This window comes from Cariama cristata, unplaced genomic scaffold, assembly GCF_000690535.1.
Source record: "Cariama cristata isolate BGI_N322 unplaced genomic scaffold, ASM69053v1 scaffold37042, whole genome shotgun sequence".
In the NCBI taxonomy this organism is placed as follows: Eukaryota; Metazoa; Chordata; class Aves; order Cariamiformes; family Cariamidae; genus Cariama; species Cariama cristata.
The window spans coordinates 1-15,469 of NW_009603966.1; the positions used below are offsets into that span (position 1 = coordinate 1).

Genomic DNA, 15,469 nt, shown 5'->3' on the forward strand with positions numbered 1-15,469 from the left:
GTTCCAGCGTCCCGGGCAGGGGCGGCTGGGAGGCCGGTGTAAAAGCTGCCCTCGCGGTTTTTGGTTTGGAATGGAGCGGTCGTATATGCTCGCTGCGGGAAATAAAGAGGGGTTTGGGGTTGTTTTCCCTTCAGTTACCAAAATTCCCTTTGGGCAGCTCTGCCTCTTTCTCTCCATCTCTCCCGGGACCGGGAAGAGTCGTTTGCTGTGAAAGGGAGAAATGTTAAAATTCACCAAAAATCCTTCTGTTGCAGAAAAATGGGTTTCTGGTGACTGGGAAGAAGTCCCCGAGGGAATAGAAAAGGAAGGCTTTACACTGTCATTTAATAGCTGTCTTTGAAACTCATGGCCTTGTATGATTAATTGTCCTGTTTTTTCGTAGCGTTGAGCACCATCTAGGAGTTAAAATGCTCTTTTTATACTTACTGGTATGTTGATCATACAAAGATTACACAGTTCAGCATTTCCACGTACAACCCCAGAACATTAAAACATTCAGAATCAATAGCCCTTGAGTAGGCAACAGGCAATATTAAAATGTCTTTGCTCCTTTAGAGCTCTCTGACAAAGGATTTGGGAACTGTCTCTTATCTCTTTCTTGCACCATTTTCTTACCTAGATCTGTTTTCTGTTTACAAGTCTGAAGATGGCTGCTGCTTCTTCCTGCAATGTGGAAGAAGATGAGAGCCTGAAGGGATGTGAACTCTATGTTCAGAAGCACAACATCCAACAGATTTTAAAAGAGTGCATTGTAAACCTTTGCATAGCAAAGCCAGACCGACCCATGAAGTTCCTCAGAGAACACTTTGAAAAATTAGAAAAGGTCAGTGATTTTCAGGAGACTTACAATTTTCCATTTTTTAAACTTGAAAAGATTGTTTAAAAAGTTTCAAATATTTTGGTACATTTTTCCTTTTAAATTTTAAATTATCAGGCTACTGTTAAAAACCAGACTGTTAGAAGAAAAAACCCGACCCTTTATTTGCTGATGTCTACTATAATGTTTGCTATTGTATAGAATTGTTTGTGCATAACACCAAGATTATAATTTCTTATCAAACTGCACTTGTTAAAAAGTGACCCAAAGAGTTACAAGCATACTTTGTGTTATGATACATAGTGTCCCGAACTTTCATCTATGGGAAGAACCTGCCTGCGAGAGCAAAAGATGCTGTTCCCTGTTTATTCCAGTGTCAAGTGATGTGGTTTTCCCTTCCTCTAAAACTGAACAAAATCAGGGAACCAACAAGTTCTGAAAATCATTGAACAGTTTGCGATTCAATTTTACTGCTCTCACCCATATACATTGCTTATCCCAGGATCCTTCAACAAGAGGTGTGTTCAGAGAGACTTCATATACTGTGGCTGTCTTCAAAAGTAGTGAGAGGGTGAAACATTTTAAAACATTCACAAATCCTTCTAAAGCCTATGGGTATCTTTTGCAGGAAGAGCATGTGGTGTGAGCACAACATTTCTCCCGGGCTGGGATTCCTCCAGAAATAAATGGGAACACAGGGCTGCAAGTTGTTGGTTATACAAGTCCTCAGTCTGCCAGAGACTTTATCCATATACTTAGTTTAAGAAGAAGATTATTTGCTTTTTTTTGAAGGAAACATCTAAAGTTTGTATGCTTAAGATGTGAGTTTTATGTAGTTTTCTCCTTCTAGTGGCAGAATTTTGTAAGGACATAGCAAGAACAATAATCACTAGTGAATAATTCATAGAGCTGATATATTACAGGTGATACAAGCATTTTATACATCTCATTGTTCACTTTTCAGATAAATTTTTGTATAGGTGAGTATATGCCAAATTTGTGTAGCTTGAAAAAAATGCAAACATTGCATTTTGGTGGAAGCCCAGTAAGAATGCCTGGAACATCAGGGAGGTGTAAGAAATAAAAGATGTTTTTTAATTGTAATGCTTATTATTAAAAGAAACCCTCTTAGTTCTACATATTCTAAACTTCTGAGAGCCAAGACCCATTTCAAGGGAGTCAAATCTGTTGAATTTCCTTTATTGTGTTATGAATTGTTATCCATCTTAGCATGTGTGATTCTGGACTTCCTGGCAAGAAGGATAAACACCATTTTTGCAAAAAATGTTAAAATATGCTGTAGTATTTTAGAATATTCTCCACAGCTAGGGGGGTTACTTGAGTTGTTGTACTGGGGGAGTTTGGCTTTATTGATCTAAACACAGTATACACAATTGAGACAGGAAGGCAGTTCCTACCCTTGAGGAATTGTGTATTCTCCTATTATTTCCCAAAGAACAGCAGATACTAGAATTCTGTAGCAGGGTATTGATCAGGATGCAAACACAGAAGCTGGTGGATGTCACTTGTCTCAAAATGAAAGGAGATGATTTAGAAACAACCAGTCTTAAGGCATCAAATTCAGTGAATATCATGCTTAGTATGGAAGGAAACAATCTTGCCACTGACTCTGTAGAGCAAGCTGGGAGCTAAGCCTGCTGAGTCTAAAGGCTTTAGAATGCTTCTGGAGGTTTCCAGCACTATAATTCCTGTTCCTACAGCAGTTTGACTTCTCTGCCCTACCATCTCTGAGGACTTTCTTGAGATGAATTGCGCTGTGGAGGATTTTCTGCTGTTTGACTTAGCTGGTTGCATCATAACAGTTGAAGAAAGGCTTGTAGAGATGAATGATCAATACCCTAATCCAGCACGTTTGCTATTATCTGCTTCCGTTTTGGTCTTGTGCAGGGAGAGGAGTGAAAATCTTTACGTTTAAGCATGATTTTCTCAACAAAGTCATGCATTTTTCCACCAAAGCATGGTATTTTGGGGTTATTTTCCAAACTCATTAAGACATTCCAGTGAAGAGAGCAGTAGAATAACAGTTTATCTGTCAAAAAAGTCATGTGGGCAGTTTAAAAATGAAGTGTGGGGTATTTTTCAAGTGATTAAAAAAGGAGCTTATTGGAAAACATGTAAAGCTTGATCCATATCAATGTACTGGAGCTACCTCAGAGGTGAATACAAAAAAAGTTTATTTCATTTTGCTAATTCTTAGCTACATCTCATAAAATCAACTCAGAAAAGCAAGATTTATTATCATCTACAAGATCAGACCAGATCATAAATGCTTTTCACCTTACTTCTGATGACATCAGAGTTAGGTCCATTGCCTTCAGCCTACATCTGTACTACTAAATGAGAAAGGGCCAGGGACTAACCCCTGACCCCATGACACTAACTGGCCCCAAATATAATCCTTAGGTCTAACACGTCTAGGAGCAGGTTTATTTTGGCAGGAGTCAGTACAAGCAGCTCAGAACTGAGCCAGGGAATGAGCTAATAGTTGAGGGATGTGGACTGTCTTCGGCTAGTATTCAGGTCCATGGCTAGGCCATTTTTATTTCACAGTATGGACATGGCCTGAGAGGGCTGTAGAGTGAGAACATGAATAAATACTTACGAATGAAAAGCTGGAGTTTGAGGTTTGATGTTTGATTCTGCAGGCATCATTTTCAGCTAGAGAAGTGCCAAGGTTAGAAAGAAACGCCTGATGCCTTTTGAAGTTTGCAGCTTATTTGTATCAAGCACAATACTAAAAAACATAACTGTGAAAATAATTGTAGGAGAATGTTAATAGGTATTTTTCTGTTCTTAATACTGGCAGGACCTGCTTATCTTAAGATGTCAGAAATTGCTGGAAATCAGCATAAGTTTCTGTATTCTGAAGTTTGCAAGTCAGTTTTCATATGCTGTGACCTACAAACTTCAAGATGAATCTACTCTGATCACATTAACAGTTGCTTTGTAAAAAATCTCTAACATTCCATTGAGCACAGAAAAGAGTTCAAAACAGTTTAGATACCTGAGATTTAAAAAATTATGTAGTGTTTTCTTTTGAATAATTTGTTTTACATTTCCATGTGACTGTGTAGAACTTCTTGTTGGTGGATGGAGTGAGGAAAACCTTTCCCTTAGGGATATTAATTGGCTTTTTTAGAGCAGGGGAGTAGATGTTAGCTGAGAAACTGTGACATTATTTTAACAGCTGTAATTAGGTCCTGTTTACTTGAGGACTAAAGAAGGCATAGCAGAAAAAACAGGGAACCCATTTTTTATCTCTGGTTCTTACCTTATGTGAAAAAGTTAATTACTAAGATATTACAGGCAAAGCCTTGTATTTTTAGCTATATTGAGACTGCAAAACTTTAGTGTCAGGCTGTTTAGTGCTGTGATTATATGATCAAAGGTGGAGTTATCTTGCCAGACTAAGCTAGACTGTTGTTCAGCAGAAAAAATCGTAATAAAGAGTAGAACTAATGAAAAAAATGGCACAAAAGAAAGGGAAGCAGCAGGAACCTGCAGGATATGTTTAGGCATTACCAAGTACTTTGCTGAAGCCATTTTGCATGCAGGATATTTCAGAGCAGTGGCTTTGCTGGCTGAGACAGGTGATCTTTGCTGATACCTTCTGGACCTGAGCTCTCTCCTGGTTCCTTCTATTGCCCTGTGCATATACAAGAAATACTGTCTTGCACATACTGAATTTACTGTCTTGGACTGCTGTGGATTGGCAGTGGTTTTACAGACCCAGGCTGATGCTGCATGTCTTAAAGTATCATCCAAAAAGAGAGTTTTAGAAAAACCTGGACTCTACTTCTGTGACTAAATAAAGCAAAATGAGCATATCTGCGTAGCTCCACCAGGTGATATTAGACAGTGTTGCACACAGACCTGGTCAGAAAAATTAAGGCATTTGTGTGGCAGGTTTGCTGTAAACTAGCACTGAAAAGAAAGTGTGTAGTAAACTAAAAATTCGTTCACTGTTAGTAAAATACAGTTTATTTATTTATCATACAGAGTTTCAGAACCAAAGTTATTTGAGCATCAAAATTTGAGCATCAGGCTTTTCCTCTGCAACAGCAGTCTCTCCCAGTATTTACATTTTGTCACAAAAAGAAATTTTTCAATCAATTGCCACCAGAACCTGTCCAAAACAATGAAATTCATTCTTATAAGTACAGGTGATTATGCTAAGTATAACTCATTCCTTTAAGATAAGCTGGGGAGAGGTTATGGATTGGAAGGAAAATCCTATGGTGGAAAAACTGTTGAAAAAATGCATTAACTAAGCAGTTTGATAAAGACTACTAAGACAAGTATTTCTGTATCTTTCAAAGCTTGCAAAGGAGTCAGGCAGTATCTGCTCAGTGGTCAGAAATGTTGCTAAAGTATGTGGGAACATACCTGAGCTACCCAAGATGCTGATACCAACGCAGCAATGGGAGCACTGGGTGCCTTTGCTGTGTGACTGTGGTCAGCCTCTGCTCCTGCCACTCCTCTGATACCTGTACTGGAGAGAGCTGGATGAAAATCATCTCAGGTCAGACCTCTGATTGCTGTCGTCAGCCACAGGCAGTGTTATGAGAGATGACAGTTTTCTTGGAACAGGTAAAGGAAAAACTATGTGCATTTTTAAGACTCCTCAGGCAAGCTTTCCTAAACTCAAGAGGTTTAGGGAAGGGTGGAGGATGAAGGGGATAAGAGCAGATAGAGAAAAAAAGTTTTTTCCTAAGAAATAAAATTGGATATAAGTGAAGTCATGCTCTTAAGAGCTTGTGCAGTACACGTTAGAGTGTCGCTGAGCTCCCTGTTTACTTTGTGTGTCTACAAATTTGAGTAGCTTTCCAGGTCTCAAAGTAAAAACCTAACAAAAATGGAGCACAGTGACAGGCAGTGATTTTACGTTCATCAGGATACTTAATCCATGTTAATCTTTAAGCATCTTAGTGGCTTTAAAGAAACAGGTTCATAATTAGCTTTAAACACATGAATGAAATACCTTGCCAAATTTGTGTAAAGTTAAAAATGGTGCTGGGTCAGGCACTATCTGATGGCAGATTTCACTCCATCACAACAGACTTTGGGAAAGCTCTTGACAGTAACAAGCCTTTACAGCTAGGAACAGATACGTACATATATTTGCTCTCAGCTGACTGCAGACTTTTATAGGCTCCCAAACAGATGTAGGGGCCCTCAAGCCTTATGTTACCAATCGGTTTTTGAAAAAGAGTTTGCCCAGGCTTAAATCCTATCTGTGTTGGAGTCCATGGCTACAGAACTGGCTGAGTACCTGCCCTCCTGCTTGTCTACAGCTCAGTAAATCCTTTACTAATCTTTTGAGAGGCCAGTCAGACTACATAGCAACTCCCCTTGGACAAGGTAAAAGTCCACATTCAGAGATATGAGCGTTTTGAGGCTGTACTCCTGCAATACCTCCTTATTCTCTGTCTTTTACAGTTGTCAGAGCATGGGGCAAGGTGCTCTGACAGCTCCTGACCCTTTCCATTACAACTGATTGCTTAACTAAGGCGAGGCAGTAGCTTTTCTGGAAGCCACTAAATTATCTTAAAAATTACTTCCTTTTATTCTCTTTCAGTTGCAGGAGGTGACTTGAGGAGCAGAGGTAGTTAAGCCTTTTCTGTCTTCCCACAGTAATTATTTTAAACTGAGAGGAATGATAGCAAGGAGAAAGACTATGTAAAAAATGATACAAATCAAACCAGATTTCCAATATGAGGAAGAATTTTGGTTTTGCTCTTGTTTTTCAGTTAGTTTTCAAGTAACTGCTCATTAATATGCTCCTAAATGCAGAAAAAGGTGACTCCTTATTTTTAAATCGCTTTTTAATGCTGCATGAATTCATTTTAATTAGGCACATAGGATGGGGGTTGAGACTGTCTGACTGGACACCAGTAACAGTGGGTGGAGAACTGCAGTTTTTGTATCAGATTTAAGATTATTTGAGATTTGACTTTGTTTCAATTAAGAAAAGGACCTTAGATTTTGAAATTCGGTAGGCAGGGGAATTAATTGCTTTCCGGCGTGCTCTGCTGTGGTTGCCTGCTTGGCAGCCTGTGTTGGAGCTGTACCGTGACAGCTTTGTAAGCTCAAGCTGTTGAGGTTCTGCAACTCCCACGAGCTGAGCCCACCAGCTCCATCACCCCTGGGCAAGACGCTAGGGAACTGAGACAGCGAGCTTTGGGGAACTCTAAATAAAAACATGTCCATAATTATTTTAGCTTGGATTTATTGGCAAATTGTGAAGAAAAAAATACTTAATGAGTTGTGAACATCCCACTGTTAAGGGGGACACATGGATTCTTGCCCGAGCATGCAATTCAAGTTGCCATCTAGCCTTAATACCCCTGTACCAATGAAGGCAGTCAAAGCACAGGGAAGTGGTTTTAGGTTTCAAAAATGAAATGCATGTGGGAGGAAGGAGGTTGAAAGAGAGAAAAAAAACCTGAGTGTATATTTAAGGTGGGTGGCCCAGCAGACATATTTTCATATTTGTATTAACATCTGATAATTTCTTAGAAGAGAGAATAAATTGAGTTGAATTTTATTGAGGAGTAGAAAACGTAGAAATGTTTTAGAGACAATTTCCACTCTGAAATGACTGAGGGAACACAAGATTTTCAATAACCAACCTTGCTGTCGACAGCACATTCAATCTGAGGGCATCAGTATGCTTCCAAATGTTAAGCGGGCCTACACAGCAGAAGTATTTTAAGGAGCAAAATGGCATACCAGCATTTATGATTCCCTCTTTGTTGATAACCTCAATTATCAGCTATCTCTCCCTATGCTCTGATAGTGCATTTCTGCCTCTTACATGTAAGCCTCCCTGAGATTGGTAGCGTTTCTCTTGTATTAAGGGTCTGCTATGTTAGAAGGCTGGAATAAAAAATAAATAAGCAGCTTTGGCATTACATATCCAGTGCTTAAATACTTCAGAGTGACTTAGGTGTTCTGGTTGTTGCTGAAAAATATGGCATAATATTTAGCATGTTAGTTTAAATTATATTTATCTAGTAGAAATAGACTTTTTCTGTGGAATGTTTCTTCTTGTACTAGGTATGCATGCATACATTGTTATTTGGCTGGATTTTAAAAGTCAGAAGCATTGGCTATTGTTCTCTCTGATTATATAAGCTTTTAAGTATCAAAAATTGGTCTGTGCTTTGTAACATAACCTCTCTTACTTTACTGTGAGACATATGTAAGAAAGTAGGGAAGAGGTGGTGATGGATTGAGAAACTGCAAGACACTGGAAGGGAAGACAAGAAGTGTTAACATGTTGCAGGAGGTAAAAGGACGCCAGTAAAGGGACTCAAGGTGATCGATGCAGTCAGAGCGGCAGAAGAGTAGGTTGATTTTTGGCAGGAGAAATTTGCCTAGATTGGAAGTTGGGATGAACTGAGATGCAGAGAGGCCACCTAGGACGCAGTAGTAGTAATCGAAGTGGTGGATGACTATGGAGTAGATAAGTATGTTAGTAGGAGGGGTGGATGTTAAAGATATTTCTTAGTGATGCTGTAGAAGAAAAGATGACATTTCACATCAGGAAGGCAGTGGAACAATAGTTGGGATTGTGTGAAAAGTCTCTGATTACAAGGCTGAATGATCATAAAGATAGTAGAGTTGTCCGTCATGGCTAAGACAAGACTGGGAAGGACATTTAGACCTCCCAAATTTCTCCCACTTTCAGTGATGGCATCAGTCAGTCCTATGCTTCCAACAAAATGGAGTGCTTTGCCTTTGGGCTTTATTAGTTGCTATAAATCATCATGTCAGCCTCCAGGAGTGATGGAGCAGTGTTAGAAACCTTCCTGTATTGAGACCATCTCCTCTGGGTCAATTACAGTGCAAAGAGAGATTAGTTACATGAGCATGAACTATCCTGCACATTTTCTCTGGATAAATAGAAAGCAGATTCCAGGTCCGTCAGAAAACTTTGAGTGTGCTTGAGGAAAAAAATAATAAAAAAAAGATTTCATTTAGGGTGTACTTTGTGTTGTTGCTTTTGAATGCAATGAATAAATTGTAGGAGGCAGAGCAGAGATAGTAAGCAGTGATACTGAACAGCTGACTTGCTTTTAAAAGTCTTCTTGAGATGTTGTGGTAAAGCTGCAGGGTGATTTGGAGCCTCCTTAGGTGCTGTCCTTCCTTCAACTGAAACGTCTGAGTTTCCAGGCAGTGACAAAGCCTGAAAGGAGAGACTGGGAGAGGAAGTACTGGAAGCGAATTTCTGTTTGGAAATGCTCCAGCTGATAGAGAAGAAAGTTTCTGTGTCCGGAAGCATGTGTGCTCTTCAGCAGTGGTCTGAAAGGAAGGCTGAACCTAAAAACTGTCTTGGCATTGTGGCTGCTTCACTTGCAGTGTTTAAACTTATTAAAAACTCATGGAAACATTAATCAGGAAAGCCAATGACCCCACACGCTGAGGACAGCATGCTAAATTCCTATGTTTTATACCTCAGCCTCTTGTAGCACAAATGTTTTAGCCGAAGGTGAACATTCAAAAGATAAATGGGTCACTGCAGTTGCATTTATTGGTGGTTCTTTCTTTTAATTTGAGGCAACAATGGTATATTTTCTTTCCTTTCCAGTTTATTGTCATTGTAGTCAGTAATGTTATTCCAGTTTCACCGTGCATCTCCCCCAGCAATCCCAGGAAAGATTTTTGTTCACAACCTCAGCTAGGTTTTTGGTCACTTGCAACGTGGTTTGAATAGAAGTACTATTAGGTTATACTTATATGAAATAGAGTGTTATTGTCACACAGCAGTGTTGGTTTGTAGATTTGGGGTGTGTTAATATATCATTGTATTGACTGTGGCAGTGACGCTGGAGGCTTCAGTCAGCGGTGCACACGTGGCCCCCTACTGCCATTTAAGACTCCCTAAGTTATGTGCGATCTCTGCTGGGGCTGGTAGATATGACACAGGACAGCATGAGACTCGTGTCCTCCTCGGCTGGCAGCTGAAAGCCAAGTAAGGTCACTCAAAATGGCACTGGACTGTGGATAACTGGATCAGACCCTGTGTGTCCTACAAGTCAGGAGCATCTCCACTGAAGCCCGTGCAGATACTGATGTGAAGGGAAGAACAAGATGCTCACTGGGGTTTGCTCAAAGGCAATTACAGTGTTTTGCAGTTGTGTCTTCCATGTGTTTTCTCATTTTAAGGTGCACAGAATTGGGCAATATGATTGTGAATTATCTGTGCCATCCGAATAGAGAGTGAGATTGCTTGTTGTCATGACAACAAAAGATGGTGAGGTGTTTACTTGAACGTGAGTTCTGCACAAGCGTTCACATCAAGCTGTGTCTGAAGATCAGTGTTTGAAGAACTATTCTTCAGAGAGTCCATTCCTCCTTTAAAATATTTGCTGTATTTGTGCAGTTTTACCCCAGGATATATGGAAGACGGCTTTTTGAAAGCTTAACCCAAGACAGAGTGTACGCTTTTATTTTCAAAAGGCACTCTTTAGTTCAGTAATGGAAATCCTAGCTAGACTACAAATAGCGGCATATGGGAAAGCCAGCCAGTCAACTATCTGCTGTTTATATAAAAGGAGTTTGTAGCGAAGAGACTTGCTTTTAAAATGAATCATATGGTAACTCACTTTTATAATCCTTTAATATCTTTTTTGGTTTTAAAAGGTATTTGGGTTTAAGAGCATGCTTTGGGATATTAATTTTATCTCACTGAGGTTTCTTTCGTGTATAAATCTGTGCTGGGGCAGAGGAGATATTATTTATTAATTCATTGGAAGTGCCTTTTATACAATGTATACTGAAAAAGAAGTGTGTAATTGATATTCAAATGGGGCAAACTACTACTCTTCTCTATGAGTAAACGTGCTATGTATAAAAAGAACTGTGTAAGTGCTACATACCATTAAATGGTTACCTGACTGCCTTCTTTTTGTAGTGACCTTTTAGTATACTTTCAGGTGCTTACTCTCGGGAAAGGTCTTCATTACCTTTCTGTTAAGCTTATGAAGAAGGTGCATTTGGTTGTGTTCATTTAATATAAACCAAGGATATGAACACTATCAGAGAAATACATAAGCTGCAATAGCCAGTAATATTATTTGAAATTCTTCAGTTATAGGTTTGGTTTTGATGATGTTATTAAATATAATGATAATATGTAGCATACACATTTGTATTTTAAATATTTGTGTTTCTACAAGTGCATAATTGTAGTTAAGGAAGCTAGAGACCGTCAGAGAGGAGTAGGGAAGGAGTTGATGAGAATGCTTAAATAGGACTTGCAATTCTTACATGATAAGAAAATCTAGCTGACTCATTTTTTACATATCCAGTGCTGCTATTTGAAATTTGAATTGGAAATGAAAAAGTTTCAGTAAGGATTTAATACATCTGAAATCAGTTTTTTTTTTCTGGTTTTGGGTTACAGCACCTAGCTCAACTGTGTTACGGCCCAGGAGTTATCATGTTGTAATCCCAGTTAGAAAAAATACTGATCTCAGAAAGAACTTGACACTTTCTGAGGCAGGTCAGGACCTTGAAAAGTCAGATCTTTAGCCAGCCTTCTATATTTTATCTCTGTGCTTGTCTTTTAAATATTTTGGTAGTCCCTTAATCAAAACAAGGATGTGTGACTTGTTACTTTGAATTATGCAGCATGGGAAATACTATTTAGTATGTATTTCAAGTAGCAATAATACATCAAAGATTGGTGTCAAAGGCTCCTTAGGATAATGAGAGGGGCAATGTCAGTGGTGGTGGGGAAAGAAACTAGAATAAGACCAGAAAAGACAAGTGACATGACTGCATTTGTCAGACATTTGTAAACATCGATGGCAAAACATGTATTAATCATCTCTTTTTCTTGCAAGCTTAAAAATTGTGAACTTGTGCCAGTTTTCTGTACCGCTCTTTTCTGGTGTCATAACTGATGAGTTAACTATAAGTCATTTCCTCTGTCAATGAGACCAAATGGCTATGTTGGTAATCTGCCACATGTCTAGTGCTGGTGCTCCCAGATCTCCCTCCTCCACTGACTCTGTGTATTAGCTCTGATTGGAAAGTTTCATTGGAAATTAACTGTGTAAGACAGAGGCCAGGTTCTGGCATCCCTGTCAAAGGAATGTTGGTTTTATGGGGTGTGCAGGGACCTTGGCATTACTGCATTTTCTTTTGGGTAGCCTGCAATGCTGCTAATCTGAATTGTCTCCAAAATACTGGAGTTGTTCAGGGAGTCGCTGGGTGATAGCTGGCTACTTGTACGTCGATCAACGTAACCCTGAGACTATCATGATATAATAGATGGCAGCAAATAAAATTACTGGACTACTGCTGCACAAGACGGCTTGCCTCCTTACGGTGCTCATGTCTCTCCTGCACGTGCCGTTTAGTTTCCTGTATCAGACAAGCCGAGGACAGGACATGTGGTCCATCCCATCTCCAGTTCTCCCTTGCCTCAGGTAGGTCAGCGAAGACCAGAAGGAACCAGCTAAGAAGGCACTGAAGAAATAGCAAAGGCAGTGTGGTGTGTTGTGAGCAGGATGCCAAGCTGAGGTGGTACCAGGGCGTGAGGAGGTGGGCTAGGAACGAGCAGACAGGCTCCCGTTCCTTCGGCTGATAGATGTGGATGATGCAAAGGGAATTTTACTTGTGTGTGCTTCCCCTTGAATCCCAGAAAGCTTAAGAATAGGAGACAGGACTCTGGGAAAATATAATTACGAGTAATCTTATTTGTCTCAATTCTTTAGAAGTCAAATAATTCAGTGTATGAATTGACAAAGTCTTGCAACTCTGATATCCTTTCTTGAAGGTTTTCTATACTGTTTCCCACTTTTGTTACTATGTCTTCAGGGATTCCCCTTCATATTTTATTTTCTGTTCCATAAGTGTGAAATTTGGAGAATAATGTCCCTATTGGCCAGCTGGTGCTAGGCCAGCTATCCTTTTTCATAGTCCTCTGGAGCCTACCTTGGATCTTATTTGCTTGGAAGTAGTCCCATTGATTGTAAATCTGTTATATGGCAGAAACTGTGGAGTAGGGAGCATCTTTGTACTTTCTGGTGACAATAAGCCTGCAAAGCAGAGCAAGATGCAGAAACGTATCTAATATATTGATGTGTGACTTCTGATATGCTCTCTGTACAAGAGACAAAGATATGTACAAGCCAACTGAGAAAATAACAGCTGTGATGTTGGAGAGTAAGCAAAAGAGGCTTGTTCTTTTGCTTTCTCAGCCAAGAGTAGCTGCAAAGATATGTCTGCAGTTTATAATACGTTGGTTTCCATTACATGTAAGAAAGAGTTGAACAGGTCAAGTACTGGAATGATGATAACTGTACACACATTGTAGTTAGCATCAGTCCTTCATGCTGCTCACATTAAATTTTTAATTTTCTTTCAGCAGTACACATGTATAAATTGACAGTTGTCCAAATGTAGAAGTGATGGGGCTGCTGGTAGTTGTAAAAGAAGAGTGAATTGAGTATATCTAGCAAGTTAGCTACACGGGTAAGGGATGTTTCATTGTCTCTTTTTCCCTTGCAGGAAGAATGCAAACAAATACTGGCTCAGCAGAAATCCAGTTCCCAGTCTGATTCTCATGATGATGAGATTTCCCCTCCTCCTCCCAACCCAGTGGTAAAAGCCCGACGCAGGAGAGGGGGAGTCAGTGCTGAAGTGTACACTGAGGAAGATGCTGTTTCTTACGTCAGAAAGGTAATGTGTTACCATCTGTGTGATTCTGAGATGTACAGGGCAATCGAGTGACTCATATTTTGCTCGTAATTTGGACTCATGTCAGCCTGTAAGATGGTGTCCTCACGCCAGCATATGCATGGTTTGACTGTCTTCTTCACACTCAAGTTCTTTTACTGGCTCCTTGACTAAGTTCCTCATCAATGTGGCTTCAGCATTCTCTGTTCTTTCCTTTTTGAGATGTGCTGCTAGTCTGTTTCCCCCTCTAACAGGGTCGGTAATTCTCAGCATTTTGTTGATATTCACAGACTCTGGTAGCTTCTCAGTTCTGTCAGAACCTCAGAGTTTTGGAAAGCAGCCTTTTCTATTGCAGCATTTCCTGCTTTTTTTTTCCAAAAAGCCACTTCCAGCTCAAGTTTTCTTCTAACCTAGGTCATTTAGGTTCTCTAGACCCATGATGACTGGGTGCCACCTAACCCATGAGTTTTTGGAAATCTGTTGACCATACTTGGGCAATTTTATGTGACCATTGTCTTTGAAGAAATGCCAATCCCAAATTAGGTAATTTCTTCAGTAGGAGTACTAATTTGGGCTTCTCTTTTTTTTAACTACCTTTTTCACAAAAATATCTAGCTATGTTATATCCTTGATATCTCTTAATAATGCTGCAATTTTTTTTTAAACTGGCCAAAGCTTTCAAAGGTTATTAAAAGACAGACATTACAATAGCGTCTGTCATGTTTGTTTAGGGAGCTAGGCTAAAAATGCGTTTCATAAGGTTGACGGATGCTACTAATGTGCTTTTGTGCACGCCTGGAGTAGCTTTAACCCAAAGAGCTTTTTCTTTATGGGAATACATTTTGTCAGTCACTGTTTTTTGGCAGAATACTTTTTGCTGTTGCAGTCAGATGTGCTTTTGTCATCCACTTATGATACAAGTTCACTGTCTGCTCTGAGGATTTCTGTCCCAAGAAACAAAGAATTAGGAGAGCCTTTCATCCTAAAAACAAGTATGGAGGAGGATTCTTGTGGCAGTTAAATAATGTTTGCAAGTATACAGTAAATTTTAACAGCACTGTGGTCAAGTTATTAATGCACTGCACTGTTAAAAAACTTATGTGATATTTTAAAAGCCACTTTCAAACACTTTTCTTTCTGTGCAGTTTGCAATATCCCCCTTAAAAACTTCTGTGAAGAGATCACATTTGTCTCTGCTTAATATGGGCTCCCTCCGACTCTTCTGAAAATCAAAGGAAATATTCTTTCCCACACCCCTAAGTAATTCTTTTATGTTTATAATGGAACCTGAAGTTAACTTTGTTGTCTTCCTTTTTCAACAGTGATGCCAATAAGCCCTGACAATAGCATGAGTAGGCAAGAACCGGAAGAAGCAATACAGATCATATTCTGTGTGTTCTGTGACTAGGACTGTTATGATTTTAATTTCCTAGGAACTGACTGAGCTTAAATAATAATAATTTAGGGGATGGTTTTTTGTCAGGCTACAGATGCTGCAAGGAATATAGCACTAGCACTGGGAGAGTTTGTGTCAGTGCTTTGTCTTCTGCCATCAGCAAATGAATCCCATGGATGTGAGTTTGTGACAGAGATTTATTATTTCTGACTAAAGGTAGACACTGAAAGGACAAATTATGAAACTAATTTAAAAGTGTAAAAAGCAAGGCAAGGGTTGTGTTAGACTATTGCAAACAGATGGAATTTTAGATGGTAGCCAGGAAGAACTGCTGGCTTGAATTCAGGTGTTGGATAGAAACACATCTGAGTCATAAGCCAATTTAAAGGATCCCTTGAAGGGATGAGCCATAGGATGAGTAGTGCTAAAGGCAGTGCAATGAGTTATGTCACTGGAGAGGAAAATCAAAGGAGATTTAGCTTTGTGACTTGAGTAAGCACATGGCATGGCTCCATTCTGAGGAGCACAAAGGAAGATCTCTG

The 15,469-nt window shown here is 39.5% G+C and overlaps 1 protein-coding gene across 1 annotated transcript in view; it reads left to right on the forward strand.

Moving 5' to 3' along the window:
* Positions 1–623: 623 nt before the first annotated feature.
* PRKAR1B (protein kinase, cAMP-dependent, regulatory, type I, beta) overlaps positions 624–15,469 on the forward strand; it is a 97,917-nt gene continuing 83,071 nt past the window's right edge. The window contains exons 1-2 of the mRNA XM_009695396.1: positions 624–823; positions 13,364–13,534. Coding sequence (XP_009693698.1) covers positions 647–823; positions 13,364–13,534 — 348 coding nt within the window. The 5' untranslated portion in view covers positions 624–646. The remainder of the gene's footprint in view (positions 824–13,363; positions 13,535–15,469) is intronic.